Source organism: Dreissena polymorpha, chromosome 5 (assembly GCF_020536995.1).
Source record: "Dreissena polymorpha isolate Duluth1 chromosome 5, UMN_Dpol_1.0, whole genome shotgun sequence".
NCBI lineage: Eukaryota > Metazoa > Mollusca > Bivalvia > Myida > Dreissenidae > Dreissena > Dreissena polymorpha.
In genome coordinates this window covers 41,250,681-41,276,672 of record NC_068359.1, presented here as the reverse complement: position 1 = coordinate 41,276,672, position 25,992 = coordinate 41,250,681, and the positions used below count along the sequence as shown (strand labels likewise).

The 25,992-nt window shown below is 36.3% G+C and overlaps 2 protein-coding genes across 3 annotated transcripts in view; one reads left to right on the top strand and one right to left on the bottom strand.

The window, feature by feature from the left end:
- LOC127881028 (solute carrier family 41 member 1-like) overlaps positions 1–21,043 on the top strand; it is a 32,132-nt gene extending 11,089 nt beyond the window's left edge. For both annotated transcript variants that reach the window (XM_052428613.1, XM_052428612.1), the window contains exons 6-11: positions 4,658–4,804; positions 7,195–7,342; positions 7,857–7,930; positions 9,790–9,924; positions 12,115–12,263; positions 15,057–21,043. In XM_052428613.1, coding sequence (XP_052284573.1) covers positions 4,658–4,804; positions 7,195–7,342; positions 7,857–7,930; positions 9,790–9,924; positions 12,115–12,263; positions 15,057–15,242 — 839 coding nt within the window. In that variant the 3' untranslated portion in view covers positions 15,243–21,043. The remainder of the gene's footprint in view (positions 1–4,657; positions 4,805–7,194; positions 7,343–7,856; positions 7,931–9,789; positions 9,925–12,114; positions 12,264–15,056) is intronic.
- Positions 21,044–21,396: 353 nt separating this feature from the next.
- LOC127881042 (uncharacterized) lies at positions 21,397–25,992 on the bottom strand. Its single transcript, XM_052428636.1, has 6 exons — positions 25,702–25,992; positions 25,156–25,275; positions 24,791–24,869; positions 23,177–23,344; positions 22,686–22,780; positions 21,397–21,488 (listed from the first exon to the last, which is right to left on the bottom strand). Exons 1-6 carry the CDS (start codon positions 25,861–25,863, stop codon positions 21,465–21,467), a joined length of 648 nt encoding a protein of 215 aa, XP_052284596.1. The 5' UTR covers positions 25,864–25,992; the 3' UTR covers positions 21,397–21,464.

Here is a 25,992-nt window from a genome sequence, read left to right as displayed (position 1 = left end):
GCAAACAGCATAAAACCAGAACAGCCTGCAAGTGACTTGCAGTCTGTTCAGGTTTTTTGCTGTTTGTTGCTCATCAGTATTTAAGGGTTGGAAATGAAGCCTTTAAAACTTGAATCTAGTAAGAATGGTCTTTAATTAAAATAACTTTCTGAGGGACAACAAATACGTCAAAATACCTATCTATGTGGTAAATGGTTAAACAATCAGGGCTTGCTCTGACATTTGCCAAATGAGCCAATGGCTACACATATGGACATTAGCTCAAGACAAGATTTTCTTTCTATTTGCCCATAAAATATCCAAAATAATAAGAATTCTGACATAAAAAAGTAAACGGCTACAGAAAATGTTGAGCCAGGGGAGCCCTGAGGTCAATAATTTTTTTTTGGTTGTGTTGTCATTTGGTTTTGCCATATCTGATTTTTTAATGAATATCATATATTAATTATAAGATTGACTCCACTTCATTGTCAGGTTATTTCTGGTCAAACGATTTTTATGCCCCCGGTAGGATGGCATATAACAGTTGAACTGTCCGTCAGTCCGTCTGTCACGTCTGTCAATCTGTGCGTCCGTCCGAAAACTTTAACCGTAACTTTTGCAATATTGAAGATAGCAACTTGATATTTTGCATGCATGTGTATCTCATGGAGCTGCACATTTTGAGTGGTGAAAGGTCAAGGTCATCCTTCAAGGTCAAAGGTCAAATATATGGCTTCAAAGCGGCGCAATAGGGGGCATCCCGGTGGGCATCAAACGTTGTGGGAATGTTGCTGCAAAGTAATATTTAGGTCGCAACGTCGGCAACCATTACGGAACATTGCCACAACGTTGCATACAAAACATTACCCGGACGTCCTGGTAATGTTTTGTATGCAACGTTGTGGCAACGTAATATTTAGGTCGCAACGTCGGCAACCATTACCGAACGTTGCCACAACGTTGCATACAAAACATTACCCGGACGTTTCATCAAACGTTGCAGTTTGGTTGTCACAATGGTGTTATGAAAGTTTTCGCGACGTTTTTTTCCAACGTTGCTGCAACGTTGTATTTAGGTTGCATTCGAACGTTGCAGTTTGGTTGTACCAATGGTCTATATGAAAGTTTTCCCGACGTTTTTCAAACATTGCTGCAACGTTGTAATTAGGTTGCATTCAAACGTTGCAGTTTGGTTGTCACAATGGTGTATATGAAAGTTTTCCCGACATTTTTTTCCAACGTTGCTGCAACGTTGTATTTAGGTTGCATTCAAACATTGCAGTTTGGTTGTCACAATGGTGTATATGAAAGTTTTCCCGACGTTTTTTTTCCAAACGTTGCTGCAACGTTGTATTTAGGTTGCATTCAAACGTAGTATTTTTTAATTCTTTTTTAAAAATAATAAAAAAAAAAATAAATAAACAAACTATTTACTGCCAACCGCTCTTTCGAGTGTTATCGCCAGATATGCACACTGTCGAGTCCATTTCCTAGAAAGAACCAGTATTTGGTGTCTAAAGAGGAGATAATAAAACGCTCCCCGAGTAGGAATCGTACTTTATAATATTACAGTTCATGTATAGCATCAATGAAAATATGATTTCTTGTAAATTTTAGAAATTCAATTTTAGAAATTCAATTTTTTAAATTTTACAGATCAGTTGCTTAAACTTAAAGATGCTAAAGATGAACTTTAACTCAAAATCGCTGGATAAAATATTTTGTTTAAGTTGTGTTATGCATTATAATGGTAGAATCTATAGTTTCAAAGTTTCAACAAAAAATTAATAGTCAACATTTTTGTCTGAAACTTTCAATTGTCTCTGTGGTGTAGTGAATGAGGTGTCCGCCTAGCGATCGGGAGTTGGTGGGTTCGATTCCCACTCGGGGAACGTTTCATTAACTCCTCTATAGACATCAAATAATGGTTCTTTCTAAGAAACGAACTCGAAAATGTCCATAACTGCCGATACTAATCAAATAAGTGGTTGGCAGTATATATATATTTTTTTTTTATTATTTAAAAAAATCAAATTTTTAATGCGACCTTAATACAACGTTGCAGTAACGTTGGGAAAAAACGTCGCAGCAACGTTGGGAAAAAACGTCGGGAAATTTTTTATATAGACCATTGGTACAACCAAACTGCAACGTTCGAATGCAACCTAAATACAACGTTGCAGCAACCTTGGATGCCCACTGGGATTGTGTTTCTGACAAACACATCTTGTTTAGTTGTGTTGTCATTTGGTTTTGCCATATCTGATTGTGAATGAATATGATATATTAATTATAAGATTGACTCCACTTCATTGTTAGGTTTTTTCTGGTGAAATGATTTTTTTTTCAGTTTTTGTCCTTTAATTATTATCATGTCATTATCTTATTGATTGTTTGTTTCCTTGAGGGACCTCCGCACCTAATGATCTGAATTTGATGACAATGCTTTCGATTAATTAATTGATAAATTGACAAAATGCATCAATTGGTAGCATCCATCAGTTTTACTGATATTCTTGTTGCTTTTAGAACAATAAGAAGTTTTTTAATGTGTTTACAACAAACAGAACAAACTTTTCAAGCAACCATTCAATGCATATTTTTTAAAGATGATATAATTTTTTTAGCTCATCTATTTTTTGAATAAAAAAAAGAGCTATTGTCATCACCTTGGCGTCAGCGTCTGCGTCGGCGTCAGCATCGGCGTCCGGTTAAGTTTTGTGTTTAGGTCCACTTTTCTCAGAAAGTATCAACGCTATTGCATTCAAACTTGGTACACTTACTTACTATCACGATGGGACTGGGCAGGCAAAGTTAGATAACTCTGGTGTGCATTTTGACAGAATTATGTGCCCTTTTTATACTTAGAAAATTGAAAATTTGGTTAAGTTTTGTGTTTAGGTCCATTTTATTCCTTAAGTATCAAAGCTATTGCTTTCATACTTGCAACACTTACTAACTATCATAAGGGGACTGTGCTGGCAAAGTTATGTAACTCTGACTGGCATTTTGACATAATTATGTGCCCTTTTTATACTTAGAAAATTGAAAATTTGGTTAAGTTTTGTGTTTAGGTCCATTTTATTCCTAAAGTATCAAAGCTATTGCTTTCATACTTGCAACACTTACTAACTATCTTAAGGGGACTGTGCAGGCAAAGTTATGTAACTCTGACTGGCATTTTGACAGAATTATGGGCTCTTTATACTTAGAAATTGAACATTTGATTAAGTTTTGTGTTTTGGTCCACTTTACTCCTAAAGTATCATAGATATTGCTTTCACACATGGAACACTCGCAAACTATCATAAGGTGACAGTACAGGACAAGTTGCATAACTCTGGTTGTCATTTTGACGGAATTATGGCCCTTTTTAGCTCATCTATTTTTTTTTTTTAAATTATAAGCTATTGTCATCACCTTCCGGTTAAGTTTTGCGTTTAGGTCCACTTTTCTCAGAAAGTATCAATGCTATTGCATTCAGGCTTGTCATTTTTACGGAATTATGGCCCTTTTTTGACTTAGTAACTTTGAATGTATGGTTAAATTTTGTGTTTTGATCCACTTTACTTCTAAAGTATCAAGGCTATTGCTTTCAAACTTCAAATACTTTCATGCTATCATGAGGGTACTGTAACTGGCAAGTTGAATTTTACCTTGACCTTTGAATGACCTTGACTATCAAAGTCAAATTATTAAATTTTGCTAAAATTGCCATAACTTCTTTATTTATGATTAGATTTGATTGATACTTTGACATAACAACTCTTACCTGACATACCACAATAGACTCCACCCAAACCATCCCCCACGCCTCCCCACCCCACCCCAGAATGCCCCCCTTTTTTTTTCTTTTTTTTTAAAAGATCATCTTATTAATGACTACACCCTCACACTATACCCCCTCCCCCCCACCCCGCAAATTTTTATATTTTATTTTTTTATTTTTTGAAACATGGTTAAAAAACAAAAAAATATATTTTTTTCTTTTAAATACCGTCCAACCATCCCAAACAAGAATACCCCCCCCCCCCCCCCCCCCCCCCAAAAAAAGAAAAAAAAAAAAAAATTTTTGCATTTATTTGCTTATTTTTGGAAAATAATGTAATAAATGACCACACACCCACACCATACATCCCTCTCCACCCCACCCCTCCTCCTTTGTGATTGAAGTATTGAGATAGGTCCCTTCACCTTTAAAAGAAAAATAGATGAGCGGTCTGCACCCGCAAGGCGGCGCTCTTGTTTAAATTATAATGCCACATTGACCATCAATATACCCCTTATAGTAAAAGCAAGACTTGAAAAAATTGACACAAGCAGCGAGTCAATAAAAAATTATTGAAATAATAATTTTTATGTTCATCTCATCAATTTTAAACTACTGCTACTCAACTGCTGGGCTTCGACATGAAACCCTGGTAGTTGATGCTTTTCAGAAGCAAAGTGAAAATGGCTGTATGCGACCAGCATAAAACCAGACCAGTCTGCGAGTCACATGCAGTCTGTTGAGGTTTTATGCTGTTGGCTTCTCATAAGTATCTCAGGGTTGAAAAAAAGGCTTTAAAACTTGGATCTTGTCAGAAAGGTCTTAAATTGAATTTGATTTTGTAAGGCACTACAAAGGTGTCAATTTTGAGTGGTACAGGGTAAAGCAGAATGATGTTTTCTACAGGTTGTGTGATGGTTGGAGTGGTGCTGTTATCGAAGAAGGTCAATATTAACCCAGACAACGTTGCCACGCCCATTGCAGCCAGTCTCGGGGATATCACTACACTGTCTCTTCTTGCAGGGATTGGATCTTTACTCTTCAAGGCTATAGGTGAGAACAGGTGTGGAGACAGTGAAACAATGAACATACAGTCGAAATCCGATGGCTCGAACTCGTCGGGACCGGCAACAAAAGTTCGAGCCATCTGGAATTTGAGCCATCCGATTCTAATAAACTTTTGTTTACGAACAAGTCTGCAGTATATTTTCATCTCCAGTTGAAGAGTACACATATTGCTTAAACTCCCTACTACTTCGTACTTCTTTCTGCTTTTGAGTTCATAAGAATTAAATATATACTTAATAACTTTATTTACCAATACAGTCTAACCTGGCAATAAAGACCACTCAAGGGATTTTGTTATTGTGGTCTTTGTTCACAGGTGGTCTTTATTCGCAGGGTCGATTGAAACTTGGCAAAATATGCTAGTAGTTTTTTTAATAGGTACCTTATGTATGTATGTGCTCTATTGTTTAAATGTTTAAATACTAATGCATGTATAATGAAATAAATGATTGAAAACACAGTTTTGTTTTTATATTTATTATTTTTCCATTCCCTTATGTTTTTATTATTTATTTCATTAATCATATACACGTATAAATAACTATTGACACACATGTATATGTACATGTACTTCTACAAAGAACAATGTACAAAATACACATAACATAGCAAACATTTATAAATATTGTGTTTAAGGCATCGCAATTGATATTAAACCCTTAATTTCCTTCATGAGTTGATGAAAGCCCCAAACTTGTCTTTGATATTTTCGGCAATTAGTACATTAATGGCGAGTCACTTAAATACAAAGGCAAATTTTTACACTTTTAACAAACTGTCAAATGCATAAAAGAAGCAGTTGACTACCAATTAGCAATGTGTGTTAAATAAACAAACAACTGCTATCGAGTGCAATAAAATGTTAATTGCCAATATCTCCATAGCGACCGACGAGTCCACTGGTAAGATGTGTATCACGTGACTACACAGCGTCATGGTGGCCATTTTGTTTTTTGAAAGTTGCGAAATCGCTGATTTTTATGATTGCAGTGGTCGTTGTAAGCTATCAAAATGGACTTTTGGGAATGTAAAATGCCGGTCTTTGGTCTTTGTTCGCAGGTGGGCTTTATTCGCAGGTTCAATATATAGTGAAATCGGTCGGGAGGAAATCGGTGTGGTCGTTATTGACTGTTGGTCGCTATTTACAGGCGGTCGCTCGGGCAGGTTGGACTGTATTTTAAAACAGTTACAAATACAATCAAACACATATATTATATAGTAAATTATATCAGCACGTTTTAACGTAGCACATTTTCTGGAACAACAGAGCACTAAGGAACAAACATGCATCATGTATCATCAAATGATACGCATCATTTACATATGAGACAGTACTACATTTACTGATTTATTTTAAAAAAATGAAGAAACACTTTATGTCAGTCTGTGTTGCGTTCCTTAGCTGTCGTCGAGCAACCAAGCTTTCTATTACATCCAGTTGACATTGAACGTGCTTTGAGTTTTCGCACTCCTAAAGATAATTTCTGATTGCATTAATACAAAATGTAATCTTTTACTCAAATCAATTAACGATTAAGTCGATGACATGTTTACAACCGGTGTTAAATCAATTATTGAGTGCCTTTACTCAAGAGCTCATAATCGATTTACAGTTTTTGCGAACCGAAGCGAATTCGAGCCATCGGAACATAAGAACGTGTGAAAATTGTCACCGGGACTGTGAAAACAGTTCGAGCCATCCGATAATTCGAGCCTCGCAAATTTGAGCCATCCGACAAAATTATATATGAATATATAGCAATAAAAAATCGGTGCTTTGATGAGAGTTCGAGCCAACCGGAAATTCGAGCCAAGCGAGTTCGAGCCATTGGGTTTCGACTGTACATGTCTCACAAATGATTTACGTGTAAAGAACAATGTTTGTTAAATGTACATAGCTTAAATAGTGCAGTTATCTCTTCATAACTGGTATCAATATTATTTTTTCAGAAAAAAATAAAACAAATAACTGAGAGAACAATTCGTCATGTTAATTATTTTATTGGATTTGTCTAAGACCTTTTTTAAATTAAAACAAATTTGCTAGATTTGGGTTTGTGATAAATTGTTCTTTGCTAATAAAACAGAAGGTTTCTCAGGATCAAAATTTGAATGACCGTAACTATCAGTAAAATAGTCTCTTTATACAATCTTTTTCAAATATTTCAGTTTATGTAGGAAATGCATTATAATTATCAAAATATCAGTATATTAACTTATATATCAGGAATAAAACGCCACTCTTAAACTGCCAGGATCATTTGTTCACTTTGTTTATAAGATTTAAAGGGGCTTAGCCATTATTAAGCTAATATGACATGTTAAATTATTTTGTGAAACTTTAAATCTAATAGATTGTCTCTCTTTGTCTGTAGGTACTCAACAGTGGTTGTCCCCCCTGTTGATAGTTATATTTATTCTCCTCATACCACTATGGATCTACTTCTCCCTGCACAACAAGTATACCCACGATGTTGTGTATAACGGATGGAGTCCCGTCTTAAGTGCAATGGTAATCAGTAGGTAAGATATTCTTTATGACATGGACTAATTAGTTTAGAGAAGGTTGCAACCTAATGGTCCAATTCGTACCTTTGGTTACCAGTATTATTTATATTCTTCTTTAAAATGCAATGTCATACTAAAAGGGACGATAGTGAAAACAAATGAATATAAATTTATAAAAAGGTATGCTATCATGGCATGAAATCAATTAGCTTTTCACACGTATTTTAAATTCAAATAATTTCTGTTCATCTAAACAGCTTACCTTTTATAAAATGTTTTGAACAGGCTTTCAACCTCACAGTATATACTAGGGATGGGAACACATAACGGAATATTCAACACTTGGCTGAATATTCTAATTCAAAATTCATATTAGAATATTTGATTTTGGTGCAAAGAAACTTCCAAAAAAGTTATTAGTTGAATATTCGAATAATGACAAAATAATGAATATTTCAATATCATTTTCAGTATTTGTTCCCATCCCTGGTATGCACATTGAGATTTGATATATGTTTGAATGTTACAGTATAGGGGGTGTGATTCTGGGCTTCACAGTCTCCAAGTACCCGGGAATAGCGGTATTCCAGCCTGTGATAAATGGTGAGTGCGCAGGCTGTTGTTAACTTTTAGCTCATTGCCACTCTATAGGCCACATTTTTCATCGAATTTGGATGAAACTTAGTCGGAATTTATATCTTGAGTATATCTTAGCTGAATTCGAATCTGTTTCAGGTTCATTAAAAAACTAGTTAACCAGGTCACTTTTTAGGGAAAAAAAGTTACCACTCTAGAGGCCACATTTATGACTCATTGTTGATGAAACTTTTTCTGAATATTTAATTTGGCAATATCAAAGTTCAAATCTGGGTCACATGGGTCCAAAAACTAGGTCACCATGTCAAATCTTAGAAAAACCTTATTGTCACTCTAGAGGCCACATATACCGGTATTGTCCCCTACCGATGAAACCGGAGGGGACTTATGGTTTGCGCTCTGTCCGTCAATCAGTCAGTCAGTCTGTCTGTCAAACTTTTCTGGATCCTGCGATAACTTTAAAAGTTCTTAATAATATTTTTTCATTAAACTTGAAACATGGATAGATGGCAATATGGAGAGTATGCACATCATTTCATTTTGTTCCTATGTCAAGAATTCTGGTTGCTATGGCAACAAATTAAAAAAAAATTATGACAATATTGAAGTTTCACAGGTAGGGGACAATATTGCTTGGCAATCTCTTGTTTCTCAACATTAATTGTTATATTTATAAATACCTCATGATGGCATGTTATGTTCACAATTTTTTTGAAATGAATTAATAAAGAATATATTGCATGATATATTGCATGGGTGAATGAATGTTGTTTTGGATAATAAGAAGACATATTTTATGGTTGTGTTATTTAATGGGTTGTATCGCAATTGTTGATTGTTTGAAATTATATTCCACTCGCCCTGCAGGCTTGTGAGCAACATCTCACTATTTACTTGTGCGATACAGCCAATAGGGCTACCTTAGTGATGTTTTATTCACCATTTCACTTATTGCACTTAACTCTTTACCACGCAGATAAGCACTTTAATGGGTTTGTAGTCCCTTAGAAAATCAAATTAAATTCAATAACTTTCTACTAGATTCAAGTTTTAAAGGCTTTGTTTGCAACTTTAAGATACTTATTAGCAGCAAACAGCATAAAACCTGAACAGACTGCAACTTACTTGCAGGCTGTTCTGGTTTAACGCTTGTTTTTATAAAGCCATTTTCACTTTGCTTCTGAGCTGGAAAGGGTTAACTACTACATCTGTATATTCCCTCCTACAGGTGTGGGGGGTAACCTGGATGCAGTTTAGGCCAGTCGTATCTCCATCTCCCTTCACAGGGTCTGTCAACCTGGTTAACTACTACATCTGTATATTCCCTCTTACAGGTGTGGGGGGTAACCTGGATGCAGTTTAGGCCAGTCGTATCTCCATCTCCCTTCACAGGGTCTGTCACCCTGGTTAACTACTACATCTGTATATTCCCTCTTACAGGTGTGGGGGGTAACCTGGATGCAGTTTAGGCCAGTCGTATCTCCATCTCCCTTCACAGGGTCTGTCACCCTGGTTAACTACTACATCTGTATATTCCCTCTTACAGGTGTGGGGGGTTACCTGGATGCAGTTTAGGCCAGTCGTATCTCCATCTCCCTTCACAGGGTCTGTCACCCTGGTTAACTACTACATCTGTATATTCCCTCTTACAGGTGTGGGGGGTAACCTGGATGCAGTTTAGGCCAGTCGTATCTCCATCTCCCTTCACAGGGTCTGTCGCCCTGGTTAACTACTACATCTGTATATTCCCTCTTACAGTTGTGGGGGGGTTACCTGGATGCAGTTTAGGCCAGTCGTATCTCCATCTCCCTTCACAGGGTCTGTCACCCTGGTTAACTGCTTCATCTGTATATTCCCTTTGACAGGTGTGGGGGGTAACCTGGTTGCAGTTCAGGCCAGTCGTATCTCCACCTCGCTCCACAAGGTCTGTCGCCCTGGTAACATGCCGGTCAACATGGTGCAGGGTTGCCCAAACTGCATGGAGGCATTTATCGGCACTTGTAAGTTTGGCTTGTTTTTCTGCTTAGCATCCTTGCTCATACAATAACATTTTTAATCATTTTTGGCTCACTTTATGTGCAAGTTCTGTAGTTTGAGCTATTTTTGTGCGTCACTTTTTGGCATTTGTTGTCCACTATCAACCATTTTCTTAAAATAAATTTTTCAAACCAACAGGTGTGATTTAATCATACTTTGCTGAAATGTTTCATTCATTGGGTTTTATAAAAAGTTCTTCAGTTTAAAAATGATCATTTGGTGACCATTTACAACATTCCTAAAAATTGTTATGATTCATTAGAAAACATGACCACCAAGGTGCTTTGCAGCTTTCTTTTATATGGCTGTATGTAAATTCATTTCAAATATTCTGCTCAGAATCTTATGATTGGATTTCAAAATGCTTTCACATAAATTTTCCTTGTTTAATTCTCTAGTTGCCAACAAAGGATATGGCAGACAACGTGCTCATGGTCAGCTTTTGTTATTTGCTTTTTGCCTTTTTTCAACATTTTACCTTGTTAACACTCTAGAGGCAACATCTATTGTCCAATCTTCATGAAACTTTGGCAGAACATTTTCCCTAGTTTATCTTGGCTAAGGTTGGAACTGGGTCATTTGAGGTCAAAAACTAAGTCACTAGGTCAAATGAAAGAAAAGCTGGTTAACGCTCTAGAAGTCACATTTTTTGCCCAATCATCATAAAATTTGTTGGAACATGTATTCTTATGATATCTAAGATGAGTTTAAAATGGTTTTGGTCTGTTAAAAAACATGGCCAACAGGGTGCGGCAGTTTTCTAATTATTGGTATGGTAAAACGTGTGCATACTTAAGGGGCATGCTTGATTGCACGCTGAATTATGCCAGACTAAAGTGCTTATTGTGCCACCAATTCTGCCATTATATTAACTTGATTGATCAAACACATTATGATGTACACAAAATATTTATTCAATGAATTAATATCTGATGATCAAATATAAAAGAAACGACAAACATTTGTGTGTTCACACATATGTGACACAAAATTTCATTCAAAATTTCCTCACCTCGTATTTTTTGCCATTTTTATTACATCTCACTGTTGTCCGCTTGGTCCTGTATAAAATGCTTATGAATTATTGCCGAACCTCCTTTTTCAGATGAACAGTCGGAACTGTGACATATTAAATTTCTGGTGCATTTGATTCGAGTTCTACCTTAGAAATGCCAAAAGAGCAGGCTCTAGGGCCAAACAAAAAAAATAGGTCAGTTTCCGGTCGCCCGACCTTGTCTCCTGCATCGGCGCCAACCCTCAACTTTTTATTGGGGTCACCAAAAAAAAATTTGTTCATTTTCGTTCATATTAGATGTTATATCAAGCAAACAAAGCAATAATATACATGTATTTCTTATTATAAGCTTTAGTAGCCTTCCATTCTAGAACCCCCCCCCCCAAAAAAAAAAAAAAAAAAAAACCCTACCTACCGACCCTGTTTTTTTTTCCAAGGAGAGCAGAACGGACCTAATTTTTTTTTTGGCCTAGAAGTCACATTTATTGTCCAATCATATGAAACTTGCTCTGATGATTTGTTCAAATAATATCTTTGATTCGTTTAAAAATGGTTCAAGACAATTGAAACACATTGCCACCATGGGGCTGGTTATTTTTTCTAATTTAGCTATAATGAAACCTTGTGATCACTCAAGAGGTCACACTTTCGCCCAATAACCATGAAACTTGTCCAAAACATTTGTTCTATTGACTGATAATTTTTCAGCCATTTTTGAAAATGATTTGGGTCAATTGAAAAGCATTGCCACCTGGGGGCATAGCAGTTTTCCTAATATTCCTATTAACAATGAGGCAATACCAGCATAGAAAGTTTAATAGGGTCTGAGGTGAGGGACTAAGTAGGTCTTGTTAAACTATTATTAATAACTATTATTATGATTATTATTATAATACTTAAAAGTGTTATTATCACGTGCCAAAGGCCGAGGGATATAGAATTGGCGTTGTCTGTCTGTTTGTCAGTCCTTCATCCGTCTGTCACAAAATTTATTTTTGGCAGGGAATATCAATTCAACAAATTTTCTTGGTATGGTAATTATTTCTTTACCTGATAGACATTTGACACTTGGTATGGTAATTATTTCTTTACCTGATAGACATTTGACACAGCAGTTTACTCTGGGCCCATATTTCAGCTGTGACAGCGCGTGCGGCCCGTATGTTGCTGGCTCTAGTCATCCCAGGGCACCTGATCTTCATGTACACCATTTCCTTCATGACTGCAGGACACACCAGCATCACTCTCAAGTTCTCTCTGCTGTACCTCTCAGCAGCCGTACTACAGGTTTTAGTTTAAACCTTTTTATTTAAGTTGGATTAAATTGAAAACATTAGGCTCATTGAAACACTTTTGAGTCTGTTTCCTGGGTAGAACCAGTACTTGGGTGTCGCTGTTGTGAGATCTAAACAATGCTACCACATTGGGGATCAAACTTGTTACCTCCTGGTTGCTAGGCAGACACCATATCCACTATGCTGTGGCGACCTTAAAAGCCATTTTACAAGTAACTTCAAGTTATGTGGTTAAATGTTACAATTTCATCATCTCAAAATAGGGCGTATTGATGGTTGATATTTTTTTTCATTTTTAGCTCGACTATTATATATGAAATATATATAGTGGAGCTATCCTACTCACCCCGGCGTCGGCGTTAGCGTTAGCATCTGCGTGCAAATGTAAAAGTTTTCGTACTACCCCAAATATTTTCTTTGTCCCTTGACATATTGCTTTTATATGTTGCATACTTGTTAACCAACATGACCCCAACCTATAAACAAGAGCAGAACACTGTATCAAGCATTTTGACATAATTATGGCCCCTTTTACACTTAGATAATTAAACATTTTGCTTAAATTGCCATAACTTCTTTATTTATGATCATATTTTATTATTACTTTGACATAACAACACTTACCTGAATACCACAGTGGATTCCACCCAAACAAAACCCCACGCCCCTACCCAGAATCCCTTCCCCCCCAACCTCCCCCCCCCAATTTTTTTTTTAAACATCATCTAATAAATTACCACACCCCACATTATACCCCCCTCTCACCCCCCATCCCCCTCCCCCTACCCCCCCCAAAATGGATTCCACCCAAACAATACCCCACGCCCCTACCCAGAATCCCTTCTCCCCCCCCCCCCCCCCCCAACCTCCCCCCCCCCCCCAATTTTTTTTTTTTAAACATCATCTTATAAATTACCACACCCCACGTTATATCCCCCTTTCTCCCCCATCTGTAGAGTATATATTTTTCTCCCAAATATTTGAAACATTCCCCTCTTGGAAGTGTAATTCAATTTTAATCAATGCCTTATTTAAATAATTCACAGAAAAGCCAAGAAATTATGATCTTTGAACATGAACATAACATGTTGATGATTAAAGAGTTGGAATAATGTTTTTCTCTATGTATGGCGAACTATATTATTTAAACTTGATTTTGTTATGTTACTTGCTAAGCATTGAAATTTCCCCTTTTGCCCCCTTTACGCGCGAATTTCCCTTCCTCAGGGGACCCGACCCCTTTCCCCCAAAACTGAAAAAAAAACACTGCCCCCCCCCCCAAATTTTGTTTTTTTTTTCCTTTTTTTATTTTTGAAAGATCGTCTTATAAATGACCACACCCCACATTATACCCCCTCTCAACCCCCCCCCCCCAAATTTTTTAATTTTTTTTTTCCTTTTTATATTTTTGAAAGATCGTTTAATAAATTATCGTATATGAACAATTTCCCCATGATGGCTTACGTTATACTGTCAAGCACTCGAATAGTCGAGCGCGATGTCCTCTGACAGCTCTTGTCACTTTGCTTCTAATGGGGGAAAGGGTTTAGTCAGGTTTTGTGACAAAGCTCGGTATGGAATTACAACAAGTAAAAGTGTTCCCCTGAGGCATAAAAATTAAGAGTAGTTGTAAGTTTTTTTTCTGAATCTTTTGTAAATAAATAAGTACAACAATTCTGTAGTGCTGTCAAATTTACTTTTGCATGTCAATTTTTTGTATAGTTAAGTTTGACTCCCACATGAAACGTGCTGTTCATTTTCAAGGTTTTGCAAGGATAATTTTCATCTGAACATTCATTTTAAAATGTCCATCCCCCATCTGTACCTCTTATTGTTGACAGGTTGACATACTGTTGTACATTGACAGGTTGCCATACTGTTGTACATTGACAGGTTGCCATACTGTTGTACATTGACAGGTTGCCATACTGTTGTACATTGACAGGTTGCCATACTGTTGTACATGGACAGGTTGCCATACTGTTGTAAATTGACAGGTTGCCATACTGTTGTACATTGACAGGTTGCCATACTGTTGTACATTGCCATCTGGATGGTGCACTTTCATCTGTTGTTGTCTGGTTGCAATACTGTTGTACATTGACAGGTTGCCATACTGTTGTACATTGACAGGTTGCCATACTGTTGTACATGGACAGGTTGCCATACTGTTGTACATTGACAGGTTGCCATACTGTTGTACATTGACAGGTTGCCATACTGTTGTACATGTACAGGTTGCCATACTGTTGTACACGTACAGGTTGCAATACTGTTGTACATTGACAGATTGCCATACTGTTGAACATTGACAGGTTGCCATACTGTTGTACATTTACAGGTTGCCATACTGTTGTACATCAACAGGTTGCCATACTGTTCTCCATTGACAGGTTGCCATATTGTTGTACATTGCCAGGTTGCCAGACTGTTGTACATTGACAGGTTGCCATACTGTTGTACATTGACAGGTTGCCATACTGTTGTACATTGACAGGTTATGCCATACTGTTGTACATTGACAGGTTGTCATACTTTTGTTTATTGAATGGTCGCCATATTGTTGTACATTGACAGGTTGCCATACTGTTGTACATTGACAGGTTGTGATACTGTTGTACATTGACAGGTTGCCATACTGTTGTACATTGACAGGTTGTGATGCTGTTGTACATTGACAGGTTGCCATACTGTTGTACATTGACAGGTTGCCATACTGTTGTACATTGACAGGTTGCCATACTGTTGTACATTGACAGGTTGCCATACTGTTGTACATTGACAGGTTGCCATACTGTTGTACATCGCTAACTGGATGGTTCACTACATCTGGCGTGTGGGGGACGACCCTGACAACGTGGCCATACCGTACTTGACTGCCCTCGGGGACCTTCTGGGTACTGGGTTCCTTGCCCTTGCCTTCCAGATACTCTTCATGCTTGGGGACAGAGACAGTGACCTTGGCGACTGAGGTTGACGTATCCCATCTTAGGATTGTGACTCGTCTTTTTGCCATGGGAATCCCTAGTTACTAACTGTTTTTTCAATAAAAAAGTAAAAATATTTTCAATCCAAAAAAATAAGTGAATTATCCTATATTGATTAATGGTAAATACTTATATATACAGTATATTGGAATTCTTAAAGTATGCTCCTTTGAACTTGTTATCTTACGCATGTATTTATGAAATTAATGGCAGAATTGAGTATAGTATTGTCTTCAATTGTGATGGGTGTTTTTAGCATGGTTACCTATTGTAGTCATGTGTCATAAATACAGCTGAACCTATTTGAAGATAGATCTGCTCTTATAGTATACGTGCTATCATGCAAACAACCAAGGTATCTATAATCATTGCAAAGCAGTTAATTATTTAATATCTTGATAAAATTTGCATGTTTCTTATGTTTTTGTAATTTATGCAAAAATTACATCTCATGTTGAGAAACATCTTACAGCTGATCATATGATTGCACCGGTAATTTATTTTCCCACTGATAGCAATGGTTTTTACCAGCCCACATTCCACCTTGTTTTAATACCGATTGGACCATACTATGTTATCTGGTGCTCGTATTTTCCCAAGGCCTTTTGTTTTGCAAATCGGTGTTATTGTAAAGGACTTTTGTTTTATGTTGAAAAATGCATGACTATTCGTCAGAAGTGTTTGTATAGATATATGTTAGAGCAGTAAATGGGTTTTAAAGTAATTTCATTAAAGGAAAGGGTAATTTAATTATTTGTTAAAAAATAAAGTTTAAAACCCATGCTGTTTTCTTTACATAAATTATATTAAAAACTAGTTGACCTGACATAAATTAACATAGTTGGCATATTTAGTGACACAGTTGATTAGCATTATAATATATTGGGTTTTGCCTGTGCACAATTGTTGTAATAATGAAAAATAAAACATAAAAATGCACTAATACAAGTCAGAAAACTAGAAGTTTAAGGTCATTATAAATGATGTACTGTTTTATGTATTAATTTATTGTTAAATGTAATACTCACAATTTTAAAAAAACACTTGTATTTAAATAAACATATTTGTGTATAAAAACATTAGTTTAAAATGTGTTATGTTTCGTTAATAATGTAAACTTTGTTAATGTAAGTTATTGTAATATACATATTAATGTCATTTAATTTGGTGCAGTCCATTCAATATTTTACAGTACTGGATGTACATGTGTTCAATACATTTGGTATTGGATTGGTCTGGGTTGTATAAAATAATAATGCCCAGGTCTATCCAAAATAGTATCTTTCTTAAAACAAATTAATAGAATTGACATATAATGATAAATAAAATGTTGAAACTTTATTATACCCCCACAAACGAAGTTTAGGGGGGTAAACAGGAGTGAGCTTGTCTGTCGGTCGGTCGGTCTGTCGGTTCGTATTTAGTGTCCGCTCTCTATTTCAAGTTGTTTTCATCCAACCTTCACCAAACTTGGTCAGATGTTGTATCTAGATAATGTCTAGGTCAAGTTCGAATATGGGTCATGCCGGGTCAAAAACTAGGTCACAGGGTGTTTTAGTGCGTTTTAAACATTGAGCATGGTGTCAGCTCTCTAATTAAAGTAGTTTTCATCCGAGCTTCACCAAACTTGGTCAGAAGTTGTATCTAGATGATGTCTAGACCAAGTTCAAACATGGGTCATGGCAACTCAAAAACTAGGTCACGGCGTCACTTATTGCATTTTAAACATTGAGCATGGTGTCTGCTATCTACTTAAAGTAGTTTTCATCAAATCTTCACCACACTTGGTCAGAAGTTGTATCTAGATAATGTGTAGGTCAAGTTCAAACATAGGCCATGCTGGGTCAAAAACTAGGTCACGGGGTCACTATGTGCGTTTTAAACATTGAGCATGGTGTCCGCTGTTTTTTGTGAAGACAACATGCAAGATATTCTGTGTCAATGGGGAATGTGGGGGTATTCGTTACGTCTGTGACAAAGCTCTAGTTTTTTTTAATTCACTCAATACATGCTGGAAATTACATTTTGCAATGTGGTAAAAAACTGGCGACTCCCCAAGGGCCAGGTGAATTTTAATGACTTGTATCGTAAATATGTTTTAAAATATTTTCTGAAACTAAAATGGTCAGGGATTAAGTATTTGGTGTGAAACTATTTATAGTGCTGCTTTTCTAAGCTTATTAAAATCATGCCCTTTAAGTCAAAATTGGTCATGCCAATTACGCATGTTAGTAATAATATACTGCCATTCTGGGCCTCGTGTTCATATTGCAAGCTCATTTCATAAAAAAATAAAAAATGTAATATATAATTTATTAAAAGAAATTTAATATATATTTAACAGAAATGTTGTATGTAAATAGAAAGTCTCAATTAGTACTCTAACTGTCTAGTCATGCTTCTCTTATTTTTTCATGCATTGGTCGAACATTTTGATTATCATGTGCTTCACACTTTGTAGCTTCATAAATCATAATTATCAATTATTTGTAGAAATGGTTTTAATGTATTTAGTTTTAACTTGTTAAGGTAACTGGACTCTGGAACATGTTCTTATATATTTTAAGTCATTGGAAATTGTTATTTATGCCCTGGTAGGGCGTCCATCCATCAGTCTGTCCATCATTCCGTTTTTATCGAGGATTTTTACGGAACATTTTCAGATATTGAGCTAATTTTTGGTATGTGAATCTGCCTACATGACCTACAAATTAAATGTGAGTTGCCGTCTGGTCCATAATTTTTGGCAAAGTTATTGGTGTTGGATTTAGAATTCTTTATAATAACCGATTTCTGGAGGTTTTTTACGCAACACTTTCAGATATTCAGCTTATATTTGGTATGTGAGTCTACCTAAATGACCTAAAGATGAAGTTTGAGTTTTGATCTGGTCCATCGATTTTTTTAAGAAGTTCGTTCTGGTCCATTGATTTTTATGCTCCCCCAAAAAAATTTTGGGGGGAGCATATAGTCGCCGCTCTGTCTGTCCGTCCGTCCATGCACAATTTTTGTCAGGGCTATTTCTCAGCAACTAATGACCGGAATTCAATGAAACTTTATGGGAAGCTTCACTACCAAGAGGAGATGTGCATATTATCAGCCGGTTCTGGTCGGATGATTTTTCACAGAGTTATGGCCCTTTGAAATTTTCCATTAACTGTACATATAGTGCAATTCTTGTCGGGGCTATTTCTCAGCAACTAATGACCGGAATTCAATGAAACTTTATGGGAAGCTTCACTACCAAGAGGAGATGTGCGTATTTATAAGCCGGTTCTCGTCGGATGATTTTTCACAGAGTTATGGCCCTTTGTAATTTTCCATTGTACATATAGTGCAATTCTTGTCCGAGCTATTTCTCAGCAACTTATTACGGGAATTCAATGAAACTTATTGGGAAGCTTCACTACCAACAGGAGATGTGCATATTATCAGCCGGTTATGGTCAGATGATTTTTCACAGAGTTATGGCCCTTTGAAATTTTCTATAAACTGTTCATATAGTGCAATTCTTGTCCGGGCTATTTCTCCCCAACTATGGACTGGAATTCAATGAAGCTTTATGGGAAGCTTAACTACCTTGAGGACATGCGCATGTTATTTGTGGGATCTGGTTAGATGATTTATTTTTAGAGAGTTATGGCCCTTTGAAATTTTTAAGTTGCTAAACCATCCATCGTATTATTTTGTCCAAAGTTATGCCCCTCAAGACGTTTCCTTTTATCTGAATATATAGTGCAATATTGTGACAAAAAAAAAACTTTGGGGTACATCACCCGTCTCTGACGGTTTCTTGTTTGAGAAGTTATTGGCACTTTACTTCAAAATTTTCTGTTTACCTGAGTGTTTTTACGAAAATCTTTCAGATATGTATTAGTAGCTGATTTATGGTATGTGAGTCTATCTACATGACTTACAGATGTTTAAGTTTAGTTCGGGATCTTTTTTGGCAAATTTATTGACCTTAGACTAAACAATTTTCTCTAAAATAGCTACTGTGCGGCTTCAAAGCGCAGTAGGGAGCATTACGTTTCACAAGCGCAGGTCTTGTTTTAGTATGAAATTGTAATTCATGCAGAACACTAGTTATAGCATATAAATGTCATTTTTTTGCATTAGAAAAACCGTGTTTCAAAAGCCAGGCAGTTTTTCAGTATTTGTTGTTTAATAATGACAATAGTGAAACTTTTGTAATTGCATAAACTGATTTTTTTTTTATTGCATAATAATTATGTGAAAATGACTGACATTTTGTTTTGCAATCTGATTTTCTTCTTTTATGACCAAGATGCATACATATATTACAAACATCTCAAAATTCATGCAGTCTTGTCAGGGCTACCCTTTCTGTTATTAAGTCACTTAAGATTTTATTATTTCATTAGCGGTCAGGGCAGCTTCCGACTAGCCTGAGCAAATTTGCATGGAGGTCTGGAGTCACCCTGGCTGCATATGGCATAAGACCCATTTTCACATGATGTAGATTTTGCTTATAAAACAATTTGTGTTGTTTCGTGTCAATATTGCTAGAGACGAAATGCATGTTACCATTTTTTTTATTAAGGTAGGAGATCATGGGTTCAACAATCGTTTTATTTCTAAATATCTTAACAAATACGTTTTCTACTTTTAATGAATCGTAGTACTTTGTGAAAGAGGAACCAACAATTTTCTATATAACCTGTTTTAGGTGTGTTTTTACACCCTTTCCATAATAATATATGTAAATATGCTATACTTGGCATGTTTTTCTGTGATTGTTAATAGTGTTTATTCCTTTTTTGACATACCTTTTTTATGTCCCCCACCACTATAGTGGGGGACATATTGTTTTTGCCCTGTCTGTTGGTTGGTTGGTCTGTTGGTTTGCGCCAACTTTAACATTTTGCAATAACTTTTGCTATATTGAAGATAGCAACTTCATTTTTGGCATGCATGTGTTATCATGGAGCTGCACATTTTGAGTGGTAAAAAGTCAAGGTCATCCTTCAAGGTCAAAGGTCAAAAACACTAAATCAAAGCAGCGCAGAAGGGGACATAGTGTTTCTGACAAACACATTTGTTGTTTCAACATGTTAGTTATTTTTTACTCCTTTAATTTAATGCCCATTTAATTAATGGAATTTAAAAATGATGAGGTTTAATTTTAAAGGATAGCATATGTACATATTAAGATTTATATTCATATTAACACTGAATCTTTAAAGTATTTTATGATGTGTTCAATTGTAAATGACAATATTTCCAACAGAGGCATTTGTGTGTTTGTTATTAGAATTTTCTTCATGTTATAAAAATTATAAAATAATATATAAATCAACATATATGAATTTGAAATGCAGCTGTTGTAAAATTTATCTATGCTTATAAATTGTTTTAAAAGGATGCTAATGTTATATGTAGTAATTGTTTTTAAAGCAGGAACTTGAAACATTCCTACTTTTATTAAAATAATAACAGGCAGTAACAGAATATGTTGGCGACAGAAAAAATACTCTGCTTAAAACAAGAAAGTAGACCTGAATAAGATTTATTTATTATATTTTATACTGTTAACATGTTTCTTTTGCAAAATGTTATGTAATTATGAAACTTTTCGGTTGAAAAACTTACTTATTGATGTGATGCAATTTATATCGTGATTTATATTGGTTCGGGTTTAAGACTTTGAATATGCCAAATGTATTCATTTTTATAATTGAACTATTTATTCATCTCGGTGCATAAGTCACAAAATATGATATGTTAAAATCCTTCATGACAAAATACATTATTTACCAATTTATTCACTGTTCGTTCTCTTATATTTCCGTAACACTTTTCTTAACATGGCACAAGGAAGCATTCACATTTCTTATTGTGAATTTATCTTTTTGTAATTTGAACTATATTTTTCAAAGATCTATCAATATATCTATATATTGATGCATCTTTGAATTATACATTTAAGGCACCAGGCAAGCCTGTGTGGGTCCAATGTGGGCTATACCCGTGCACTAATAAACCATGCCGATACAAGTTTCACCCATATATACGCCTCAGATGCGTATTCACAATGTCATGTGCGTCTAAAACACCAACAATAAAAAACCAGAACTAGTGTCAGCAGAACACTTAAAAAGGCAACAACTAAATGCGCAATGATATCTGTGCTATTTTATCAGTACAAAATAATGTTTCAATTTGAAATGGACACTCCTTAGGTTTTATTTCCCTTGAAGTTGAGGAAGCTGAAACACATATAAACAAATGTATTATGCTTACATATGTGGCAGCATTTTGCAATGCGTGGTTTTAATATGTATAGCTATACAATTCAAGATTCTAAACAGATTGCGCTGTGACTTCTAATTGTGGTATGGAAATTTAAAGTCAGTAATGATCTGATTTGAAATGCGCATAAATAATTTTATATGCATGTATTAATGACCCAAGTTTTACGGGTAGACCATCGCATACGATCACAAAGCCAATTTTGACGTTTTATTTAAAAATGACCCTGACCGTGATGCAAGAGTTACGGTTCATCCGCGTTGCACGACATATAACATTCGTTCCAGCAATAGAAAACCAGACATGGCGCGTTTTCATTTCATGCCCTCACATCGATATGAGCACTAAAATTTACAGCATCGATTTTGATCATGCTCATATAAAGTGTTTACCTTTGAACCTAACTTTGGAACAGAACGCATTAGCATGATAAAAAAATTGTGAAACCTGATCGACTTATACTTGGATATGTTTATATGTATCCAGCTATTTGTCAATTCATTACACAAAATATTGTCTTAATATTCAGACCCATGCACGCTTTATCTGTACGATCTCGTACAGGAAGTGCCGCAATTACGGGTGGCACCGGGTGTGATGGTTTAAACTGTCGGAAGAATTCATTTGACACTCTGGTAAACTGTATGGAGGTCTGTGGAAGCATAATAAGAACGGACGGACGGACAAAGCGAGGACACTTTTGTCACACCTCATTTCTATACATATTTCATAAATTGATATCAAACCTTATTATAACTGAGATTATTCAATTTGCGAATTATCAGAATAACTCGTAGATGTGCTTTGGTACTGCAACGTTTTGAAACAGTATAATTACAATAATGCATAGAGTGTTTAGCATATAAACGAGCCGCGCTCTGGGAAAACGGGGCTTATTGCGTGTTCAAAAAGTATCATCCCAGATAAGCCTGTGCACACCGCACAGGCTTATCAGGGACGACATTTTCCGCATGCAGTGGATTTTCGTTAAGTACTTCCTGTAAACAACAAATCCATACAAACGGAAAGTGTCGCCTCTGACAAGCCTGTGGGGACTGAAGAGCTTATCTGGTAGGACACTTTCCGCACATGCATAGAGCCCGATTTCCCGAGAACGGGACTCAAATAAATGATTGTAAACGCTTTCTACGTACATGTTTACACTCGTCCGGAAGGCTGAAGACGGCAGGAGGAAGTGAAGTGTACGTTGTAACATCCAGAAACCGTGAGGTGGTTAACAGTTGTACGCCTGTGAACAATTATTTATATTTATGTTCGTGTTTAGATCACATCTTAAATATGTAGTAATTTGTTTTGCATTCTTTCACGTTCGTGTAATATTTTTCACAAACTGAAGAATGGTGAATGACAGACGCACACATAAACAGACGGCCGGAATACCATAGCAAGCATAACTTTGTTCTAATCAGTCGGATAATTCTAGCGTGTATGTTCCGCACAACAGAGAAACAGACAAGGAAAACGGCCGTCACATTACTGTATATTAAAATAAAGCTGAAGTCTTTAAACCGTAATCCTCGGGTCCTCAAAGCGTTGCGCTTATTTAACTCAGAAGTTCCTTGGGAAACAAATAAGAAAACAATGTTCTAATGAAACAATTGAAGTTTTCGCTTGTATGGCTTACCAACACCGGGGACAACGCCATGGTAGCTGAGCGAGACTGGTTCGCATTCACTACCGGACACGTGGACGCTCATCATCAGAGCGCCGAGATACAGTCCGCTCCACATGTGAACCTGGGAGCTGTTGACGCCAGAATAGATGTGGTACGAGCCTCCGTAGTTAAAATTGGCTGTATAATTAACGTTTAATGCTTTTTATTTTATGCTTTCCGGTGGTTTACAGAGATTTATCAGTGAATAAAAAGTGATAATTTACTGTTTCAAACTGTGAAAAATAATCACTGTTTTACTATGAAATGACGTAATTTTTGACGAATTGACGTTATTTGAAAAACTAGCAAAATGAAGCTCAATAAGCATTCCGGAAGGAATAACGTTTGTTTGATTTTGCCATGTAAAACCCCCAACTTTATGTCACGGCAGGATGTGTTATCATAGTTCACGTGTCTAACTACACACGTACTCTGAACAGCTAAGCAAGAAATTACACGTTGCAAGGTCGTGCATATTTTGTTGGAGCTAAAGAGAAATCTTAAAACATTAAGATGTATTTAAATCAGCAATATTAACTTTTATACTGCGATGACCTAAGCAAGTTTTGAAAGACTATATATATTAAGCACGAAATGTTTTCTGCATGAATATAAAAAGTATTTAAAGCCAAATGTTAACGTTGCCAAGGCTCGCAATATTGTGTTGTGACAAATAAATAAAAAAACACATACTTTGTAGCATACAAATTGATAATTTCTATTAACAAGTGTGCCATTGGCACAAAGATACGCCCACTAATAAAGATTTTCAAATTAAGATTGGAAACAGTCTTGTTTATCCTGTTTGTCTTTAAATTTGAATTGTAACATACTTCGACTTAGTGACTTGGTTCTTTTGCATTCCACTTCATCGTAGTAATTGTGTTCACTGTACCAAGTTATCCGAAAGTCCTAGTTAGGCTAGATACTTTTTGACTTTTGAACTTGAAGCGTGACCTTGACGCAGGAGCCTGGGTCTTGTGTGCGACAATCGGTTAAACAATGCGTTTCATTTCTACCAAGGTATCTAAAAATGAACGCTCCGGACATGGTGTTGAGAACTCATTCCCTTTATGTAAAGTTTATATGTGACATTGACCTCCTTCCAGGCTAATCCTTTATGACAAGGCATTTGAAAATACATCCGCGCTGGACAAATATACGATTTTGACAAAGTGCTCTGACATATTTCTTATTGGAGCTATAACATGGACACATGACCTTGAAATTGAAGCTACATATCTGGATCTTGCACAAGATACTCCTTTTCCATGCTATCGCTACATTTCTCAGTGCTGGAGAAAGATATGCCTTCAACACAGTTTTGGATGAATTTCTTATATGAGCCCTGACATTGAAATATGACCTTGACTTAATGACCTGGTTATTCGGTATTACTCGTCTTATGCTGCTTTTCACTCCCACCAAGTTATTTGAAAATCAATTCATGCTCAACAATTTTTGTTGCCCCGGAAAAATACTTCCCCGACGCCTGACTGTACAACCGCTCGCCTGCTCCGGATTTTCAACAATACGGAAGTTGTTTTTAGACATGGAGTACTTGTTTGTACAAGGTATGGTTACCTGCTACACACGGCTCTATCATCGGGAACGTCAGCGGCTCCACAGAGCACATGCCATGTTTAAGAGTGTACACCTTGTGCTGCAATAAAAACCAAATTTTGGGAAAACCGACAGGCGTTTCTAGGCGTCGCACTTATTCTAAATGCACGAAAGTACAAAAAAGTAATTTTGAGAAAATCGCTTCTAAAGTGTTGAAATAACAAACCATGTATTATTAAACAAGATATCTTTATGAAATTTTGACAGGTGGTTGAGATGTATGCATTCTATCGATTTTCAAAATTTAAGACAATTGCTTTTAAAATAAAAAAGTATTTCCCAGAGCGAAGCTCATACACCTGACACGTAAAAAACCCAACACGTACGTGTTTATAGTCGCTGTACATGATGTAGTTGGTCTTCACCCCGGTGGCCGGATTCACCAGCTTGCGACCGATCTGACGTGTCTGTCGGCGCGTGTAGTCGTACGTTAGGTGGATAACGTCCTATTAACGAGGGAGACAGTGGCTTATTACAATGAAAGAAATTATTTATACGAGCATCTTACTGGTAAAACTGGTCTTAATGCATTTGCAGTCCACACAGGCTAATTAGGGACGACAATTTTCGCATTAACCGGATTTTTGTACAGAATAGATTTCCTTTAAACAAAAATACCGTAAAAGCGCAAAGTGGTCCACGTTAACAACAAACAAAACACACACTTTTTGACGGAGGAAATGAAAATTCCCACTAGAACATGTACCTGTAATCTCAAAAATGTAATGGGAATCCATTTGGTGTATACCTTCTTTTTTCCTATAAGTGAAAACAAGCACACAATAATCCATCGGTAACAAAAACCCAAACTCTGAGACGGAGGAAACGATCCTTTCAAATCAATCAACGAGTGACTGCAGACGCAAACCTACGTCACTGATACTTGGTTGAGAAGAACCGGATGTCAGCACCGCAGACAGCACGTACAGTTCCGCAGTGAATATTTCCGGTGTGCAACATGGCGTCCTTGCTGCGTCTGCAGACGACACCACCGGAAGTGATAACAGGAACGCTAAACATACCAAAATGATCATTTTTTATTGCTATGATAGTTTCAGACAAATACATAAATCAAAATATGCAGACGACAACACCGGATGAGTGCAAACTCTGTCGCTCATGTCTTCCTGGTTTTTGTGTGTTCCTATATCCTTGTCTGATAA